General features: G+C 44.8%; 1 protein-coding gene across 1 annotated transcript in view; it reads left to right on the top strand.

Moving 5' to 3' along the window:
- Positions 1-4871: 4871 nt before the first annotated feature.
- Positions 4872-22513, top strand: part of LOC135056119 (UDP-glucuronosyltransferase 3A1-like) — a 99036-nt gene continuing 81394 nt past the window's right edge. Inside the window, exon 1 of the mRNA XM_063960905.1 lies at positions 4872-4966. Coding sequence (XP_063816975.1) covers positions 4885-4966 — 82 coding nt within the window. The 5' untranslated portion in view covers positions 4872-4884. The remainder of the gene's footprint in view (positions 4967-22513) is intronic.

The following is a 22513-nucleotide window of genomic DNA, read 5'->3' as shown; positions in this document are numbered from 1 at the left end:
GCACCCTGAGACATGTCTACAGATTACAGACCATGTGTGCGGATTACTAGTGTTGTAGGTGTGATCATCTCACTGGTTACCAGCAATGTGGGTGACATAAACTGTCTTATGAACAATTGAACATGGCAACAATTCAGCAGACTGGGGGCTCTATTTATTACCCATCTCAAAGTCTGCCTATTAATAATCATCTGTTGTCACCGCGATTTGCAGCTAAATGAATGGAGCAGGTTATCATTACATTCATGCTGAGACAGCGTATCTGATAAGGTGTCCTAGCGGTGACTGTGCCCCATTGACACTTCTTGCAGTGTTGAGATAAGGAACATTCAGGTTGTGAGCATGACCCTAATGTTATAGCCTGCGGGCAGGATATTTATTTTATTATTTATTTATTACCAGTTATTTATATAGCGCACACATATTCCACAGCGCTTTACAGAGAATATTTGCTCATTCACATCAGTCCCTGCCCCAGTGGAGTTTACAATCTATATTCCCTACCACATGTACACGCACACATAATCAAGCTAGGGTTAATTTTGTTGGGATCCAATTGACCTACCAGTATATTTTTGGATTGTTCCGGAAACCAGAGTTACCGGAGGAAACCCACGTAAGCATGGGGAGAATATACAAACTCCACACAGTTAGAGTCATGGGGGGTCATTCCGAGTTGATCGCTAGCTGCTTTCGGTCGCTAGCTGCTTTCGGTCGCTGCGCAGCGATCAGGCAAAAAATCGGCACTTCTGCGCATGCGTATGCGGCGCAATGCGCACGCACGTCGTACTATTACAACAAACTATGTAGTTTCACACAAGGTCTAGCAAAGCTTTTCAGTCGCACTGGATGCCGCAGAGTGATTGACATGAAGTGGGCGTTTCTGGGTGTCAACTGACCGTTTTCAGGGAGTGTTCAGTAAAACCCAGGCGTGCCAGGAAAAACGCAGGCGTGGCTGGGCGAACGTAGGGTGTGTTCGTGACGTCAAAACAGGAACTGAACAGTCTGAAGTGATCGCAAGCGCTGAGTAGGTCTGAAGCTACTTTGAAACTGCGCAAATTTATTTTGTAGCCGCTGTGCGATCCTTTTGTTCGCACTTCTGCTAAGCTAAAATATACTTCCAGTGGGAGGCGGCATAGCGTTTGCACGGCTGCTAAAAACTGCTAGCGAGCAAACAACTCGGAATGACCACCTTGGGGGGAATCAAACTCATGACCTCAGTGCTGTGAGGCAGCAATGCTAACCATTGCACCATGATCCGTACTGCCCATATGATATAGGATATGGACAGCGGTGGATACTGGAGATGTAGATTTAAGCACTTTGCAGATGTTTTAGTCCTTCAGTGAGGGGTGGCTTTAATACCAAAGTGAAAAAATGAAAAATAAAAAACTTTGCCAAGTGCTCTTATGTGGATTACATACTCTTACTTGCAAACAGGAATTTTGAAGCTTTTCAAGTGGGTCTTTATCTCCCTGTTATTTATCTATGTCTCTTATGCATGACAGAAGGAATATACATGTTCTAGTTCATTGTAAATGATTTCATGTAAACAAATGTCACAGACAAATACAATCTTATTGTTTGAGCTCCTGCCAGAGAAACCAGGATTCCGAGGCACATCAATATAAGTTGAGATTTGTTCCTGGGGCTCTACAGGTCAGATCCGGTCAGGATCCCGGCAGTCGAAATACCGACGCCAGAATCCCGACACTGATCGAAATGTCGGCGCTGGCATCCTAACAAGGAGCACCATCCCGGTGCCGTAATCCTGACCGCCAGGATACCAAATGAGCGTGGTCCAGGCCACCAGGCAGGTAAGCGTCACAGGGGAGCCCATGTTGGGATTCTAAGCGTTGGGATACCGCGGTCGTCCTTCTGACCACCGGCGTCCCCTGACTGCCGGCATTTCCTATCCAACGCCTTGAGAGGTAGCCCACAAATTCTATATCCCTGATAATCACAGTGTCACTCTCACCCTGCAGCCTTAACATGTTTCCATCACCAGTATTTTTCAAAAAATTGCCTATATCTCACAGGCTTTTATATTTGGACCCTTGTGTCTTTACCGCACAGCCACCAGCCACAACTGCGCACAGTCAAAGCTGCCAAGGAAAAATCTCTCTCCTCAATACTGTACCACTACATAAACGAAGACTATCTGACTATGGCGGAGGATTTAAAACACCGGAAAGCGACATTTTTCAGAATTTGATATACGTGTCCAGATCACAGTCGCCATAGACCATTATGGAGACTGTGATATTCTGAGTTAGTAACTCCACATTTATTATTCAGGTGCAAATACAGGAAGAGTCTTCATGTCATATCCAACACACAAGTTGCAGGGCTATCATTAGGTCAGCAGGGTCAAAAAGTCGACATGTAAAAGGTCAACAGTGCTTAAGGTCGACAGGTTCAAATGCTCAGCATGACAATGGACGACACACATATGGTCAACACAACTTTTTAAGATCTTGTTTGCATTTATTTCAACTTGAGCTATGATTGGGAATAGTAACCGGTGCGGAGCGCAGTGGTAACAGGCGAGGCACCATACCTGCAGCATCGTGAGCAAAGTGAGCCATGCAAGAGGATGCGGGACACTAATTAGAGTTCCCTGTGCTTTGACAGTGATAACGACACCAAACAACCCCCCAAAAAATTCTTGGTCGACCTTATTTTTGCTGTCGACATTTTCCATTGTCTACTTTTTACCTGTCGACCTAATGACCCTGTGGACCTAATGACCCTGTTGACCTATTGACTGTCAGCCTAATTAGGGTCGACATAAAGAGCCAGATAAGGGATAAGGGTACAGAGAAAGGGAAAAAAGTGCTGACAATTATATACATGTGTCTGTGCATATACCCTCATGTATGATGTAACTCAGCATGGGAGGGTGGGAAAAAGAGAAGGGTGAGAGAGCAAGAGAAAGAGGTTTGTGCAAGAAATAATGGGGGTGGGGAAAGAAAGGGCGAGAGAGAGAGAGCATTAGGGTAGGGCAGAGAGCATGAGAATGGTGGAGTGTGAGCACAGAGGTCAGACAAACAGTAAAAATGTGAGGTGGAAGAGAGAGAGAGAGAGAATGGAGGTTGGTGGGGGAAGAAGCAGAGAAGTAGAATGGGAGAGAGTGGGAAGAGAGAGAGAGAGAATTGTGGCTGTAGACAGACAGAGAGAAATGGTGAGAGAAAGAGAAAACGGTGGTGGCGGGGTGAAGAAGAGAGAGAGAGAGAGAGAACAGAGGTGGGAAAGAAAATAGGGGGGGGGGGGGGTGACCAAGAAAATACCAATACCAGTCTAAATCTACACCTTGCATACAATGTTTATTAATATAAGTAAAAGTTAATTTTATGAATATAATTGTTTGAATTTGGAGCAGGAAACGGATTGTGGAGCCCATTTATTAACGAGTTTTAGCTATTTAAAACTTGTTGCGTATGATAAATAGTGCTCCAGCCAATCAGCTCCTATAATTTTTCAAATACATGACAGGAGCTGATTGGCTAAAGGATCGTTTATCATATGTAATCAGTTTTAAATCGCTAAAGCTCATTGATAAATGGGCACCTGTATTCCTTGGGGTAAAGTGAAACTTACCTGTATGAGTGGTGAATTATTAATTAGCAATAATTTTATTAAATGGTTATTAGCATATATGCCTTAATGTTATAACCAAAGCAAAAATAATTTTGTCATTGTTCATTAAACATAGTTTGGGAAATATACTCCTAATAAAAAGAGCTCCTTTTTCCATGAATCTACTAAACAGGACTTATTTAATAAATAGCACCAACTCTCTCAGTGATTGTGAACTTTCATGACTGTTTCCAGGAGGTAGATTTACTAAGAATCGTGTTAGCCTTGGTTAAAACACAATTTGCATTACTGGGATAAATGAGAGTTAAATCAAACACCCAACTTTAGGGGTAAGTCAGATCTGATCGCAGCAGAAAATTTGTTAGCAGTTGGGCAAAACCATGTGCACTGCAGGTGGGGCAGATGTAACATGTGCAGAGAGAGTAGATTTGGGTGGGTTATATAATATTGTGTCTGTGCAGGGTAAATACTGACTGCTTTATTTTTACACTGCAATTTAGATTTCAGATTGAACACACCCCACCCAAATCTAATGGGCCCTACACACTTAAAGATTTCACTTAACGATATGAACGTTCTCGTTCATTAATGAACAAGAATCCGTTCATATCGTTCAGTGTGGAGGCACCAACGAGGAACGAAGCCTAAACATGACCCATTCCATTAGGTACAATGGGTCAAATGCATTAAGCCTGGAGAAGTGATAAAGCAGTGGTAAGTGCAAGGTGATGACACACCAGCCAGTCAGCACTGTCAATTTACATATTGGAGCTGACTGGCTGGTGCATTATCACTTTGCACTTACCACTGCTTTATCACATCTGTAGGCTTAATACATCTGCCCCAAAATGCTCTTTTCCTGGACTTTCTTGTCCGTGGCAGTTGCAGAGGTGAGGCTGCAGCGCAGCCCAAAATTCAAATAGAGGAGCCAAACCAACCGCCACCCCAAACACTGCCAAACATCACCCGCCGGAACTCACTGGCTGTTGGCTAAATACAGGAATACAATCTCGGACAAACACGATTGTTAGTACATTTACTCCCACAATGGCAGATATTCTATTATCTATGTTCACTTACGTAATTCCTGTCCATAAGTAGAGCTGACTACAAGACTAGACTACCAGACCATTACGTGTGTTTGTGTGTGGGTGGGTAAATAAGGATACAGTTTGACATATTTGCATCTGATTATTATTGTAAATATTTCATGCTTATTTCCAATTATATTAATCTTATTTTTTTCTTATTTCTTTAATTTTAGGTGGGAGTCATTATCTGTTGATGGATGAAGTTTCCCGTGTTCTACATAACAACGGCCATGAAGTGCGAATGTTCCTCCAGTTCGGGAAGGGCATGCTCCCAGGTCAGATTATGCCAGAATAGGGTATAGTAGTAGTTATTATTATAGTCTTGCAGTGACTATTGCTAGTAAAGGGCCCTACACACTGGCCGATATCACTGCACGATATGAACGATCTCGTTCATATCGTGCAGTGTGGAGGCACCAGCGATGAACGATGTGCGGCCCCGCGCTCGTTCATCGCTGGTGCCATGTCGGCTGTGCATGCAGGCCAATATGGACGAGATCGTCCATATTTGCCTGCAAGTCTACGGAGCCGGGTGACGGGGGGAGTGAAGAAACTTCACTCCCTACGTCACTGCCCCCCCACCGCCGGGTCGCCCGTCTGCCGTATCTGCCGTCGGCCAGCTCGGCGGCGGATCGGCCAATGTGTAGGGCCTATTAGACTAGATACATAAGATGTGTAATTTGTCTACCAGGTAACCAATGCCAAATATCACATGAGTGGACCATAGATTCACTTGTAAAACACAAGGTGTGACTTGCAATCATATCCCAGTATCCCACAAGCAGAGTTGATTTAAGTACAAAGCAAATAAACAACATAAAAACACTATTTCTTTTAAAATTTACACTGTAATGGTATCATACACTTTACACATTTCTGTAAAGATTCAGAAACCCATTAGAGGTTTATTTAATGAGTTGCAGCAACTATTAAAAATCACCAGTTTACACAATTTTTTGCGGCAAAACTTAAAGCAGCAATTATATTTTTGAGTCAAAACCTGGGGCCTAATTCAGACCTGTTTGCTAGGGTTTTTTTGCAGTCCTGCGTTGGCATAGTCGCCGCCCATAGGGGAGTGTATTTTCGATTTGCAAGTGTGCGAACGCATGTGTAGCAGAGCTGTACAAACAGATTTTCTGCAGTCTCTGCACAGCCCAGGACTTAGCCGATGCGAACACTTCAGCCTGTCCGGGACCGGAATTGACGTCAGGAACCCTCCCTGCAAACGCTTGGACACGCCTTTGTTTTTCCAACCACTCCTAGAAAACGGTCAGTTGCCACCCACAAACGCCTTTTCTGCTGCGGGGTACACTGGGCTTCACAAGGAATGGGCAATGGGGGTGTAGAGTAGAGTGCTCCAGGCAGCCCTAAGAAGAGCTTTTTTTTCTGAGGAAAAAAGTGAAGAATTCAAGGGCAGCAGCAGTGTTACATGTCAGAGACATTCACGGCTGCAGCTCCAGCTCTCCCCAGCGGTGCTGTACACTCCCGAGCCCTGGTTGCCGGGTAACTACAGCAGGAGGCTCCGGTTTTCTTCTTGTCAGGCACACACCACGGGTGCTCGCCGGGATCGCGTGGCCGCGCTTCGGGAGGTGGTAAGTGGATCCCGCTTGTGGGACCCGGTCTTTATCGCGATCCGGTCAGTGTGAGGCGGCCCGCGCGCGCTGGCGGTGGACACTGTGGCAGTACAGGCGATCCCACTAGATCACCAGGGCATGGGACAGGTCAGGTTTTCTCTATAAACCGTTTTATTAGAGCCCGCAGTACCCGGTAGTTTTGCCAGCAGGGGGATAGACATACTTGCCTACCTGACCCTCTCCATGAGGGAGAAAATGCTCTGTTCCTGGACTTTCCTGGTAATGTATGATTGCCATCACCTGTGGTGAAACACCTTTCTTATCAATTAACTAGCTCGCCACAGGTGATGGCAATCATACATTACCAGGAAAGTCCAGGAACAGAGCATTTTCTCCCTCATGGAGAGGGTCAGGTAGGCAAGTATGGGGATAGAGCTTGGACCTGAAGCCCCTCCCCCAGGGTGCCCTTTTCTGCAAATGTTCCCGCCCTGGAGCTGCATATCTGTCTCTCCCTCACTCCCTGGCAGTGTCTGCGGCGCCATTATCCCTCAGCTCACTGTTCCTGGGAATGCTTGGGCAAATCCTCCTATGTAAAGCCGCCTGGTTGTCAGTGCTGATTACATGACACTTAAGTATTCTACCTGCCTTTTTAGTCAGTGTTAGTTAAGAAAGAGTGCACTTAGTCAGGGTTTCCTAGTACAATTACCCTGTGATATAAATCCAGTTCTTACTGTGTACTGTTATATCTATTGTTATATAGCTGTGTAAGCTAGTCCAGTGCAGTATTATTGTCAGTAATAACCTCTGCATTGTACAAACTGTGACTATCTGTGTGTGCATCTGATAGCTGAGTGTTGTCCATTTCGTGTCTTTCACTCAACCTGCTATCCCTATATTCTATAACCTGAGGGGGCTTGGTGCGTCAGGTTTTATCTAATATAGGATTTTCACAAAGATATACTGTATTACGTATTTCTCTTACGTCCTAGAGGATGCTGGGGACTCCAAAAAGACCATGGAATATAGACGGATCCACAGGACCTGGGCACACTATAAAGACTTAAACTGGGTGTGAACTGGCTCCTCCCTCCATGCCCCTCCTCCAGACCTCAGTTAGACTTTGTGCCCAGGGGTGACTGGACACACACTAGGGGAGCTCTACAAAGTTTCTCTGGAAAGACTTTTGTTAGGTTTTTTATTTTCAGGGAGACCTGCTGGCTACAGGCTCCCTGCATCATGGGACTGAGGGGAGAGAAGTCAGACCTACTTCTTCTTAGTTAAGGGCTCTGCTTCTTAGGCTACTGGACACCATTAGCTCCAGAGGGTTCGATCACTTGGTTCGCCTAGCTGCTTGTTCCCGGAGCCGCGCCGTCACCCCCCTCACAGAAGCCAGAAGAAAGAAGTCGTGTGAGTATGAGAAGAACAGAGGACTTCAGTGACGGCAGAAGACTTCAGTAACGGAGGTACAGCGCAGCGGTAGCGCTGCGCTCCATGCTCCCACACACTTCACTAACAGCACTCACAGGTTGCAGGGCGCTGGGGGGGCGCCCTGGGCAGCAGTTACTGAGGTTTTTAGTGGCAAAAGAAGGGCTATACGGTGTCCGATACCCGTATAGAGCACCCCCGCCACTTTGCAGTTTTAAATTTTAGCAGGCTACAGCGCGCCGTGAAGGGGGCGGGGCTTAGCTGCACATTGCTCACCAGCGCCTTTTTCTCCTATTCTTACAGCGCTGCCCGGACCTCCGAGCTCCCGCAAGCACTTGGGGAGGGAAACAGGGGGGGGGCACTTAAATTTGGTGCTTTTCAAGTTATATGGTCGGCGCTGAGCATATTACTAACTTCTGTTAGTACTGTATATGGGTGCTGGGGTGTGAGCTGGCATACTCTCTCTGTGTTCTCCCTAAGGGCTTCTCTGTGGGTCTGTCCCTGGGCTTGTGGACTGTGTGAGTGTGAGTGTGTCTGCACGAGGTGTCGACATGTCTGAGCCTGGGTGTTCCTCCCCGGAGGAAGTTATGGGGGCTGCAGAGAAAGATTTAAGTATGTGTTTGTCGGCACAGCCGAGGGCTGATTGGGTGACTATGCTAAGTACACTGAATACAAATGTGGCTTTATTGTCAAAGAGACTGGATAAATCTGATTCTCAGACACAAACATGGAGACAGTCGGTGGAGGACGCATTGTCTCAGGTACACACAGCCCCAGGGTCACAGAAGCGTGCTTTTCACCAGTTGGCAGATACAGGTACCGACATGGACTCTGATTCCGATGTCAATTTAAATGAGGCTTCTTTGCATCCACGGGTTGTCAAGAGTATTCAGTATATGATTATTGCCATTAAAGATGTGCTACATATCTCTGAGGAACCTGCCATTCCTGACACAAGAGTTTGTTTATTTAAGGGGAAAAGGCGTGAGGTAAAATTTCCCCCCTCTCATGAAATGAATGCGCTTTGTGAAAAGGCTTGGGAGTCGCCTGAAAAAAGGTGGCAGATTCCCAAGCGAATTTTGATGGCATATCCTTTTCCCTTTGATGATAGGGCGAAATGCGAGTCGGCAAATGTGGACAAGGCTCTATCCCGATTGTCCAAGAAGGTGACTCTTCCGTCTCCTGACACGGCTGCCCTCAAGGATCTGGCGGATTGTAAGTTGGAGACGACTTTGAAGTCCATATTCGCCAATACTGGTGCATTGCTCAGACCTGTTGTCGCGTCGGTATGGGTGAGTAGTGCTATTGCAAAGTGGGATGAAAATTTGGCTTCTGATATGGATGCTCTTGCTAAAGATAATATTCTTCTGACCCTTGGTTATATTAAGGACGCTGCAGAGGGATGTTGGTCTCTTGGGATCAAGAGCCAATGCCATGGCGATTTCGGCCAGGAGGGCGCTGTGGATTCACCAATGGAATGCTGATGCCGACTCCAAGAAGAATATGGAAGCTCTTCCTTTTAAAGGTAGTGTCTTGTTTGGTGAAGGCCTGGCTGACCTGGTGTCGACCGCTACGGCGGGTAAGTCGTCTTTTCTTCCTTATGCTCCCACACAACAGAAGAAGGCACCCCATCAGCAGATGCAGTCCTTTCGGCCTAATAAATACAGAAGAGGTAGGGGCTCGTCCTTCCTCGCTTCAAAGGGTAGAGGTAGGGGAAGGAAGCCGCCTGCAGTACCAGGCGCCCAGGACCAAAAGTCCTCCCCTGCCTCTACCAAGTCCACCGCATGACGCTGGGGCTCCCCTTGGGGAGTCCCTACCGTGGGGGGTCGGCTCCGATCCTTCAGCCAGGACTGGGTTCGTTCGGCTCTGGATCCTTGGGTCTTAGACATAGTGTCCCAAGGGTACAGACTGGAGTTTCAGGAGATGCCCCCCAACTGGTTTTTTGTGTCGACTTTGCCAGCTTCTCTTCCCGAGAGAGAGGTGGTAAGAGATGCGATACAAAAGTTGTGTCAACAGAGGGTCGTAGTGCCGGTTCCCCCGTCAGATCGGGGGAAAGGGTTCTATTCGAGCCTCTTTGTGGTGCCGAAGCCGGACGGTTCGGTCAGACCGACTCTGAACCTAAAATCCCTCAATCCATACTTGAAAACTTTCAAGTTCAAGATGGAGTCTCTTCGAGCGGTGATCTCCAGCCTCGAAGGGGGAGATTTTATGGCGTCTGTCGACATAAAGGATGCTTACTTACACATCCCGATTTTCCCTCCTCATCAAGCCTTCCTGAGGTTCGCGGTACAGGATTGGTATTACCAATTTCAGGCGTTGCCGTTTGGGCTTTCCACGGCCCCGAGGGTTTTCACCAAGGTGATGGCAGAGATGATGGTTCTCCTGCGCAAGCAAGGGGTCACAATTATCCCGTACTTGGACGATCTCCTGATAAAGACGAGGTCCAAGGAACAGTTGTTAAGAAATGTGGATCTCTCCCTGTCGGTTCTGCAACATCACGGTTGGATTCTAAATTTGCCAAAGTCTCAGTTGATCCCGTCCACTCGGCTGCCCTTCCTGGGCATGATCCTAGACACAGAGCTACAGAGAGTGTTTCTTCCGGAGGACAAAGCTCTGGAAATCCAGACCATGGTCAGGGAGCTTCTGAGGCCGACAAGGGTGTCGATTCATCAATGCACTCGGGTGCTAGGGAAGATGGTTGCGGCTTACGAAGCCATTCCGTTTGGCAGGTTTCATGCCCGGGTGTTTCAGTGGGATGTACTGAACAAATGGTCCGGATCTCACCTGCACATGCATCAGAAAATCAGTCTGTCCTCCAGGGCCAGGATTTCTCTCCTGTGGTGGCTGCAAAGCTCTCACCTTCTAGAAGGACGCCGCTTCGGAATCCAGGACTGGGTCCTGCTGACAGAGATGCAAGTCTCCGGGGCTGGGGCGCAGTCACACTAGGAAGAAATTTCCAGGGAAAATGGTCAAACCAGGAGTCTTGTCTCCACATAAATGTTCTCGAGCTAAGAGTCATTTACAACGGCCTCCTACAAGCGAAGAGCCTTCTTCAAGGTCGTCCTGTCCTGATACAGTCGGAGAACATAACAGCGGTGGCGTACGTAAACCGCCAAGGCGGAACAAGGAGCAGGGTAGCTATGGCGGAGGCCACAAGAATACTTCGCTGGGCGGAAAAGCATGTGACCACCCTGTCAGCAGTCTTCCTTCCAGGCGTGGACATCATCAAGAGATATTTGCAGAAGTGACAGAGCTTTGGGGACTTCCTCTGATAGACATGATAGCGTCTCGCCTCAACAAGAAGCTTCCGAGGTATTGTTTCAGGCCACGAGACCCCCAAGCCAGTGCTGTGGACGCCCTGGTAAACTCCGTGGGTGTTTCAGTCGGTGTATGTGTTCCCTCCGCTTCCTCTCATCCCATCGGTGCTGAGGATCGTGCGACGAACAAGGGTTCAGGCAATACTTGTCGTTCCAGATTGGCCACGGAGGGCCTGGTATCCAGATCTTCAGGAATTGCTAGTAAAAGATCCTTTGCTTCCTCTAAGAGAGGACCTGTAGCTACAGGGGCCCTGCATGTTTCCGGACTTACCGCGGCTGCGTTTGACGGCGTGGAAGTTGAACGCCAAATCCTAGCTCAGAAAGGTATTCCCGGGGAGGTCATCCCCACTCTCCTTAAAGCTAGAAAGGAGGTTACGGCGAAGCATTATCACCGTATTTTGAGAAAATATGTTCCGTGGTGTGAAGCCAAGAATGCTCCTACGGAGGAATTTCGGCTGAGTCGCTTCCTTCATTTTTTGCAGGCAGGCGTCGAGGCAGGCCTGAAATTAGGTTCCATCAAAGTGCAGATTTCGGCTTTATCTATTTTCTTTCAAAAAGAATTGGCCGTACTTCCAGAGGTGCAAACTTTCGTGAAGGGAGTGCTGCATATCCATCCTCTATTTGTGCCGCCTGTAGCGCTGTGGGATCTTGAGGTGGTATTGAAGTTCCTTATGTCTCACTGGTTTGAACCTTTGCATAAGGTTGAGTTAAAGTTTCTCACTTGGAAAGTGGTCATGCTTTTGGCTCTGGCGTCTGCCAGGCGAGTGTCAGAGTTGGCGGCCTTGTCTCACAAGAGTCCTTATTTGATATTCCATTCGGATAGGGCGGAATTGAGGACTCGTCAACAATTTCTGCCGAAGGTGGTTTCTTCTTTTCACATTAACCAACCTATTGTGGTGCCTGTGGCTACGGATGCTGTGGCAGTTCCAAAATCTCTTGATGTTGTTAGAGCTTTGAAAATTTACGTCGCCAGGACGGCTCTTACCATTAAAACAGAGGCTTTGTTTGTCCTGTATGCTTCCAACAAGATTGGTCATCCTGCTTCCAAGCAGACCATTGCACGCTGGATTTGTAATACGATTCAGCATGCTCATTCTTCGGCTGGGTTGCCATTACCGAAATCGGTAAAAGCCCAATCTACCAGGAAGGTGGGCTCATCTTGGGCGGCTGCCCGAGGGGTCTCGGCACTTCAACTTTGCCGAGCAGCTACGTGGTCGGGTTCAAACACCTTTGCTAAGTTCTACAAGTTTGATACCCTGGCTGACGAGGACCTCATGTTTGCTCAGTCGGTGCTGCAGTGTCGTCCGCACTCTCCCGCCCGTTCTGGAGCTTTGGTATAGACCCCACGGTCCTTTTGGAGTCCCCAGCATCCTCTAGGACGTAAGAGAAAATAGGATTTTAGTACCTACCGGTAAATCATTTTCTCCTAGTCCGTAGAGGATGCTGGGCGCCCATCCCAGTGCGGACTGTTACTTGCAGTTGTAGTATTACTGGTTGTATTTGTTTACACATGGGTTGTGTATTGGTTTCTTCAGCTTGTTGCTGTTGTTCGTTCATATGGTTATCTGGGTTTATACTACTCCAGTTGTACGGTATGTTGTGGTGTGGGCTGGTATGTTTCTCGCCCTTTGGTTTAAACAAAAATCCTTTCCTCGAAATGTCCGTCTCTCCTGGGCACAGTTCCTATAGCTGAGGTCTGGAGGAGGGGCACGGAGGGAGGAGCCAGTTCACACCCAGTTTAAGTCTTTATAGTGTGCCCAGGCTCCTGCGGATCAGTCTATACCGCATGGTCCTTTTGGAGTCCCCAGCATCCTCTACGGATTAGGAGAAAAGGATTTACCGGTAGGTACTAAAATCCTATTTCTCTTACGTCCTAGAGGATGCTGGGGACTCCGTAAGGACCATGGGGTATAGACGGGCTCCGCAGGAGACATGGGCACCTATAAAGAACTTTTAGTATGGGTGTGCACTGGCTCCTTCCTCTATGCCCCTCCTCCAGACCTCAGTTAGATCTTGTGCCCAGAGGAGATAGGGTGCATTACAGGGAGCTCTCCTGAGTTTTCTGTGTAAAAGAATTTTGTTAGGTTTTTTATTTTCAGGGAGCTCTGCTGTTAACAGACTCCCTGCATCGTGGGACTGAGGAGAGAGAAGCAGTCCTACTTAAATGATAGGCTCTGCTTCTTAAGATACTGGACACCATTAGCTCCAGAGGGAGTCAGAACACAGGTCTCACCCTGGAGTTCGTCCCGGAGCCGCGCCGCCGTCCTCCTCGCAGAGCCGGAAGATAGAAGGTGAGTATGAGAAGTAGGGAGGCCAGTCCCGGGCCATTTTTTCAATCCCGGGATTCGGGATTGAAAAACGCTCAATCCCGGGATTCCCGGGATCTCGGGATTGCAGTAGGGAGCAGGGAGAGTGGGAGTGGAGGGCAGTGGAAAGGAGGGCAGGGAACACGGAGGCTGTAGGGAGCAGCGCTGGATAGTGGGTGTAGTGTAGGGAGCAGAGCTGGATAGTGGGTGTAGTGTAGGGAGCAGAGCTGGATAGTGGGTGTAGTGTAGGGAGCAGAGCTGGATAGTGGGTGTAGTGTATGGAGCAGCTCTGGAGGGTGGGTGTAGTGTAGGGACTAGGGAGAAGTGCTGGAGGGTGGGTGTAGTGTAGGGACTAGGGAGCAGCGCTGGAGGGTGGGTGTAGTGTAGGGACTAGGGAGCAGCGCTGGATAGTGGGTGAAGTGTAGGGACTAAGGTGCAGCGCTGGAGTGTGTAGGAAGCGGAGCGGGAGGGAGGCTGAAGCGAGCACAGCAGTGAGGGAGGGTGGGTGTCAGTAATACTACACTTACTATTAGACGGGCGGCAGCCATGGCCAAGACGTGCTGAATGCGACGGAGGCCTTTCAAATTGTAGCGCTGGCCGTCAGCCAGTCAGAACGGGCAGTCCGGCAGCCAATCAGGAGCCGCTGCGGCCGCTTCCCTGATTGGCCGCCGGTCCACCAGCTGTGATTGGCTGGCGGCCGGCGCTACATTTGAAATGCTGCAGCTGCGGTCTGTGTTCATGGCTGCCGCCCACCTAATGTTAAGTGTTGCTTACACCAACCCTCCCTCACTGCACATGCGCAATGCAGTCCCGTGAATCCCGGGATTGGAGGCTCCAATCCCGGGATTCAAATCCCAGCATTTTTGGGCCTGAATCCCGGGATCCCGCCGATCCCGATCCCGGGATTGGCCTCCCTAATGAGAAGCAAGAAGACTTCAAAGGCGGCAGAAGACTTCAGATCTTCCTGAGGTAAGCGCTGCGCGCCATTGCTCCCACACACACAACACACACAGAGCACTGATGGGTGCAGGGCGCAGGGGGTCGCCCTGGGCAGCAATAAACCTCGTTTTTTTTTGCACAAATAAGCATTTTAGGCTGCGGAGGCAGCAAATAGATAACCCCCGCCATTTTTTATGAAAATTGAAGCGGGACCGAAGCCCGCCGCTGGAGGGGGCGGAGCTTGATCCCTCAGCACTAACCAGCGCCATTTTCTCAACAGAAGCTGCAGAGAACGCTGGCTCCCCGGACTCTCCCCTGCTGAACGCATCAGAGGGCTGAAAAAGAGGAGGGGGGCACATTACAAGCGCAGTGAGTGGGAATAACATTGGCATATATATATATAAAAGCGCTATCTGGGTTTTCCAGTGTCAGTTGGCGCTGGGTGTGTGCTGGCATACTCTCTCTCTGTCTCTCCAAAGGGCCTGGTTGGGGAATTGTCCCCTTATAGTTATATCCCTGTGTGTGTGGGGTGTCGGTACGTGCGTGTCGGCATGTCTGAAGTGGAAGGCTTATCGAAGGAGGAGGTGGAGCAGATGAGTGGTGTGTCCCCGTCAGTAGTGCTGACTCAGGATTGGATGGATATGTGGCATATTTTAAATGCAAGTGTAGCATCATTGCATAAAAATTTGTATATCAAGTGTGAGCGCACTAATACGATTGTGAACATCTAATTTAATCAAAGGCTGCTGGTTTAATAAAAATACCTATATTTGTCTCCTAAAAACAATGAATTATATAAACATTTATCAAAACATCTCAATAAGATAACAATCAAGACTGAAAGGAAAATGAATACAATATAAAATATATAAGCTCTAGCCAATTGGACTTTTATATTAGTAAATGGCATGCATACCGGTATATTAGTTTGTTAGAAAAAACACAGCACAATTCTTTTCGTACAGTCCTGCTGGTTAGTATAGCTGTTATTTCCCTCCAGGGGACTTATCAGTATCAACGTTGGAAAGCTGTTAAATAACCATGACTTGTATTATGAAAAAGAGTCACAGTCCCGTACTGTTTACTGCTGGGATATTTGTTCACTTTGGCAGTTTTGTTCAGGCAATGATGCTAGCAGCAGTTAGATAATTTCATAATGTAATGCTGGTATTTACTTGTTCCCCGGCATGACACTCCTACGAGCAATGCTTACCCCTCCACACTGCGGCGGTTCTGGTGTCTTGTGCCTGGCTTGGGGTACCGGGTTAGTGCGGCTGTCTCCGGCTGAACATGAGACGCTGTAGTGTGTGGTGTAGCAGGGAGCGATTGGTCGCGGACCGCGACTTCCGGGTTTTTCGGAGCTTCCGGCTTCCGGTGCGTTCCACCTGCGTTCCACCTGACGTTTTCAATCACCTGACACGTTTCTCCGCCTTTAGTGGGTGGCGGTTTCCTCAGAGGTTTAGATTTCCAATTGTGCAGTCTCTATTTGTCCCCCTCAGGGACTCCTCATTGGTCAGAGATTTCTATTAGAATATTATTGATAACATCTGATCGGTTCCTACTTGGGATACCTAATTTAACCAGCTGTAGAGTCCAACTGTGCCTTTCTATAGAGCTTTAGTATTGAATAGTACATACTATACATACTTAGAGAAATATAAGAAATATATATGAATAAATATATAAAATTAATATATAAAAAGAAAAGATTAAAAAATTAATTAAACATAATCTAATGACCACATTGAGGTGTCTGGGGTCTTATACTAGATATCTAGTCTATACATCCAAATCTTGGTTAACCCTTATGTAGTTCAAGTCATTAGTGATAATTAGTTCTAATTGCTTTTAGACCCTAATGATCAGAGGATACACAACCTATATTTTCATTTGATGTACAGCAAAGAACATAAATAGAATAAATAAAATGGAATAGAACATACAAACATTCATGGATATAGTTATAAGGAGTATCAATCTAATCTAAACTAAACTAAAGAATTAGTACAGATGGGGAAATCGCTGGCAGGGATATGTTCTATGTCCGCTTAAAGGGGACTATGGATATACAGTGGAAACTTATTTATGCGCATATTTAATTAGGACTATCCTCTCTACCATTCTACCATACTGATGACATTATACATACCATCCTAAAAATTTTATTATTTAGTATATAGACTATTTATTGGTACATTATAGTATAAGGTGCACTATTCCCTGAATGCAGACAACATAGAACACAAAAAAAAAATTAACATCGCTACAATTGTATGTATTTCTATTTGGGGGGCTCCTAAATTAGGAATATTTATTTGCTTGAAGGGACATAAATATGAATATATATATAAGACATTTGGAAGTGATGGTCCAAGAGACACGTATATATTAGGAGAATCTTCTTAGGGAAACACATGTAAATAAAGATGTTATATATTATTAAGCTCTATGTTCTCATTTAGGCCCAAGGGTTCCAGGGTCTTTAAGCGAAAGATCCAGAAGGCCTCTTTCCTGCATAGGGCATTAAAGCTGTCGCCTCCTCTTTCTGTTATCTTGATCTGCTCAAGAGCCTTTAGTCGAACATTGGAAATATTACCTTGTTTGCAATTACTTGTGTGTCGTGATACACTGTGTGCAATGTTTTTATTTATAATATTTCTTCGATGTTCAAGAAAGCGTACCTTTAATTTTCTAATAGTTCGTCCAACATATTGATACCCACACCCACATTCTATAAGGTAAACCACATAAGTGGACTCACAATTCAAAAAGCTCTCTATGTTAAAAGATTCACCTGTGACTCTTGATTCAAATATCTTACTGCACGAATTTACATTCATGCAAGTAAGACACTTGGTTCGGGCACACCTGAAGAAACCCTTAGGTCTTTCTCTCAATCTATCCAGAGGATTGGCAGTTACCGCTGTCTTTATCTCTCTGTTCTACGTTATCAGATGACCTTTTTTCATGTCAATATTAAACATACTGGGTGCTAATTTAGCTTGTAGCGTTTCCGATTTATTGTATACAATCTTGATATTCTGCCCTATCTCTGGTTCTAACAGAGGATCTATTGCTAAAAGTTGGGTATTCTTTTTTATAATTTGATTAATCTTAGTGGCATGAGTATTATACTGTGTTACAAAAACACACTTTCCTTTATATGAATCTTTCTTTCTATATTTTGATTGTTCCTTAGAAGATTTCTTAGTCGAGTCTATTTCTATCCTGTTTTTCCACATCCTCCAACGCTTTATCTAAGATGTAATCTGGATAACCCTGTTCTTCAAAGGAGGAATGTACTCTCATGACTTGTTCCTTATACCTATGGTCTCTAGAACAAATTCTTTTTATTCTTAGAAACTGGCTCTTTGGGATATTATCCCGCCAAGCCCTAAGATGACTGCTGCTATATTTTAGAAAGTTGTTGGTGTCAACCGGTTTGAAATAAGTGTCTGTGTGTATATTTACACCGTCGGACAGGAGAGCAACATCCAGGAAAGTGATATGTTGAGGATCACATGTATGAATGAATTTTAATCCATACGTGTTATTGTTCAAATGTGATAAAAGTGAAGTGATTGAATTAAGATCCCCATCCCAAATGAAAAATAAATCGTCTATATATCTGCCATAGAAGACCAGGCCCGCCCCAAGGTCCGCCCCCCAAATGAGCTCCTCCTCGAGTGCGCCCATATGAAGGTTGGCGTAACTCGGGGCGGACCTGGTCCCCATGGCAGTCCCCCGTGACTGCAAATAAATGAACATGAATGTTTGTATGTTCTATTCCATTTTATTTATTCTATTTATGTTCTTTGCTGTACATCAAAGGAAAATATAGGTTGTGTATCCTCTGATCATTAGGGTCTAAAAGCAATTAGAACTAATTATCACTAATGACTTGAACTACATAAGGGTTAACCAAGATTTGGATGTATAGACTAGATATCTAGTATAAGACCCCATAAACCTCAATGTGGTCATTAGATTATGTTTAATTAATTTTTTAATCTTTTCTTTTTATATATTAATTTTATATATTTATTCATATATATTTCTTATATTTCTCTAAGTATGTATAGTATGTACTATTCAATACTAAAGCTATATAGAAAGGCAAAGTTGGACTCTACAGCTGGTTAAATTAGGTATCCCAAGTAGGAACCGATCAGATGTTATCAATAATATTCTAATAGAAATCTCTGACCAATGAGGAGTCCCTGAGGGGGACAAATAGAGACTGCACAATTGGAAATCTAAACCTCTGAGGAAACCGCCACCCACTAAAGGCGGAGAAATGCGTCAGGTGATTGAAAACGTCAGGTGGAACGCAGGTGGAACGCACTGGATGCCGGAAGCTCCGAAAAACCCGGAAGTCGCAGGTCCGCGACCAATCGCTCCCTGCTACGCCACACACTACAGCGTCTCATGCTCAGCCGGAGACAGCCGCACTAAGCCGGTACCCCAAGCCAGGCACAAGACACCAGAACCGCCACAGTGTGGAGGGGTAAGCATTGCCCGTAGGAGTGTCATGCCGGGGAACAGGTAAATACCAGCATTACATTATGAAATTATCTAACTGCTGCTAGCATCATTGCCTGAACAAAACTGCCAAAGTGAACAAATATCCCAGCAGTAAACAGTACGGGACTGTGACTCTTTTTCATAATACAAGTCATGGTTATTTAACAGCTTTCCAACGTTGATACTGATAAGTCCCCTGGAGGGAAATAACAGCTATACTAACCAGCAGGACTGTACGAAAAGAATTGTGCTGTGTTTTTTCTAACAAACTAATATACCGGTATGCATGCCATTTACTAATATAAAAGTCCAATTGGCTAGAGCTTATATATTTTATATTGTATTTATTTTCCTTTCAGTCTTGATTGTTATCTTATTGAGATGTTTTGATAAATGTTTATATAATTCATTGTTTTTAGGAGACAAATAAAGGTATTTTTATTAAACCGGCAGCATTTGATTAAATTAGATGTTCACAATCGTATTAGTGCGCTCACACTTGATATACAAACTCTTTGGACCTTGTGTCCTATAATTTGAGGATATCCAGATCCTCGCTGTGTGAGCTGCCGTCTATTAATTTATTATATAATTATTTTATTTAAATTCTGTAGCGCCCACTTTTCAATTGTGTTTTTAGGTTCCTCTCCTTTGAGAGGTCTGGTTGTGTGGCTGCTTGTTTGATAAAATGACCACATTGAGGTGTCTAACCGAAAGGTTGGAAAGGAGGAATAGATCTATCCAAGATCCAATATACAAAAAAGGTAGTGAGGTCATGAATAGTGAAACTAGTGATATACACAAATTGTTTAATAAATTAGAAACACTTTGTATGGCTGAGGCCAGACACTGGTGGGACCAGCAGACCATCCAGAAATATATTAAGAATCAATTTATACCCAGAGGTCTACGTATCTTCAAATCAGCTTCTTTTAGAGACGATAAAGAGTTCCTTGAGAGTTGGAATACTATATTGGACAGGTGCTCCTTTAATCTCATGGAGCTCCTGGTCGAATATAGAACGACTAAAGTTCAAAACATCCAAATAGAGATAGGAAAAATCCAGGAACTTCTGAAGCCCTTTGAAAATACTACTGAGTATAAGGAGAGAGACCAACGGCTAAATGATAAAATAGAAGCTTATGAGAAAACTATCATACAGATGAAAGATCATAAGCTAGAGAGGGATAGAGGAGATTATGAAACTGATACAGTAAGGACATATAACAGAAAAAGGGGAGATTACTCCGGATCCCAAAATAGGCAACCGCGTAGAGATTACTCTAATAAAAGATGGAATAGTAATACATGAAATAGATCAAGTAGCAAACAGAGCAGATGGGTAAAAAATGGCAGGAGGTTTCCTCAATCTAACACTCCACAGAAAGATCTCAGAGGCTTTGTTCATAGAAATAGGTACGAATGTCTCAATAGGGAAGAGTTTTCCCCAGAAACTATAGAAAGGGGGGGAGCTAAGCCCAAAAGACCAGATCACCATTGGGACAACCAAAGAAATGATAGGCAAACTAGGGATGATTGTTCACCAGAAACCCTAGAAAGGGGAGGAGGTAGAACTAAGGGACAATCACAACAATATGCCAACTCCAAAGATGGTGAACAAAATCATAATTTTTTAGAGACAAGCCCATCAAGATCGCAATATATCAACAGACTGAACACCAATCACACGAAAAGAGGGAGATCTAGAGGATGTAGGGGGGGGGGGGGGGGGGAGATTACAACAAAAAAGAAAAAAGTCAAAGAAAGGTGTAAGTGGAAAGGGAATCTTCAATTTGTCTTCTAGAGAATTAACTTTAGCAGAGAAACTATTACTTAGTAAGGGACTAAAATATGCTCCTGCAAAAAAACCTAACCTGTTTGGATTATTTGTGGACCTTAATAGGTTCACAAGGAATTTATGCAGAAAAGGTTATTTTGCAACAAAAAAACTTAAAAAACTAAATAACAGTGGGGACATACTACCCATAATCTTAGATGAGGAAGATAGGGGTGCGCTAGACATATTGGAGGTGTTAAAATTGGAGAGTACACATGATGGCACTATCCAGATATATAATGCAGACCAAGCAAAGAAAGATGAAAATATCTTCAAAAGAAAATCAGATTTCTATCCCCTACAATTTAGGGGCCCATCCATAGAGGGTTTCTATAATAGAACTATGGAGGATTTTAGGAAATTATGTGAGACCGCGGACAGGGAACCTCTAAGAGATAATTTAACTCATGATGAACGTAAAGCTTTGAAAATTCTGATGGCAGATGAGAGTCTCACTATAAAAATGGCCGACAAAGGGGGAGGTGTAGTACTACAAGATACAGTTGACTACTTTAAAGAGGCCAACACACAGTTGAGTAACACTCTTTTTTATAAGGTCCTTCTAATCCCACTGCCAAATTCCAGATTGAACTGAAAGTTATGTTGGATGAAGTGTTAGGCAGGGGAGCAATATCCAGGGACACTTGGCACTTTTTGTTTACTCCATCACTCCGGTATATTATCATTTGCCCAAATTACACAAATCACTCACGTCACCCCCGGGGCGCCCTATTATTTCTGATATTGGGTCAATCACTTCTAATTTGTCGCACTTTGTGGATGCTCACTTCCAGGGATATATAGTCCAACTTAAATCGTATATCAAACAAAGACACCACACATTTTTTAAATATGTTGAAGACAGTCAGGTGGAAAAATTCATATCATTTTATAACATGTGATGTAGTGTCCCTATATTCCAACATACCACATGAGAAAGGACTACAGGTCATAACTGATGTCCTAGAAAGGGATAAATCAATTGATGACAGCTTGAAATCCCTGGTGGTGACATCCATTAAATTTATTCTTGAGCACAATTATTTTACGTTTAATCACAAGTTTTATTTGCAGTCACGGGGGACTGCCATGGGGACCAGGTTCGCCCCGAGTTACGCCAACCTCTATATGGGGGCGCTCGAGGAGGAGCTCATTTGGGGGGCGGACCTTGGGGAGGGCCTGGTCCTCTATGGCAGATATATAGACGATTTATCTTTCATTTGGGATGGGGATCTTAATTCAATCACTTCACTTTTATCACTTTTGAACAATAACACGTATGGATTAAAATTCACTCATACATGTGATCCTCAACATATCACTTACCTGGATGTTGCTCTCCTGTCCGACGATGTAAATATACACACAGAAACTTATTTCAAACCGGTTGACACCAACAACTTTCTAAAATATAGCAGCAGTCATCTTAGGGCTTGGCGGGATAATATCCCAAAGAGCCAGTTTCTAAGAATAAAAAGAATTTGTTCTAGAGACCATAGGTATAAGGAACAAGTCATGAGAGTACATTCCCCCTTTGAAGAACAGGGTTATCCAGATTACATCTTAGATAAAGCGTTGGAGGATGTGGAAAAAACAGGATAGAAATAGACTTTTGACTAAGAAATCTTCTAAGTAACAATCAAAATATAGAAAGAAAGATTCATATAAAGGAAAGTGTGTTTTTGTAACACAGTATAATACTCATGCCACTAAGATTAATCAAATTATAAAAAAGAATACCCCACTTTTAGCAATAGATCCTCTGTTAGAACCAGAAATAGGGCAGAATATCAAGATTGTATACAAGAAATCGGAAACGCTACAAGCTAAATTAGCACCCAGTATGTTTAATATTGACAGGAAAAAAGGTCATCTGATAACGAAGAACAGAGAGATAAAG

The sequence above is a fragment of the Pseudophryne corroboree genome, chromosome 1, assembly GCF_028390025.1.
Source record: "Pseudophryne corroboree isolate aPseCor3 chromosome 1, aPseCor3.hap2, whole genome shotgun sequence".
Classification (NCBI taxonomy): Eukaryota; Metazoa; Chordata; class Amphibia; order Anura; family Myobatrachidae; genus Pseudophryne; species Pseudophryne corroboree.
This window is presented reverse-complemented; position numbering and strand designations above follow the sequence as displayed.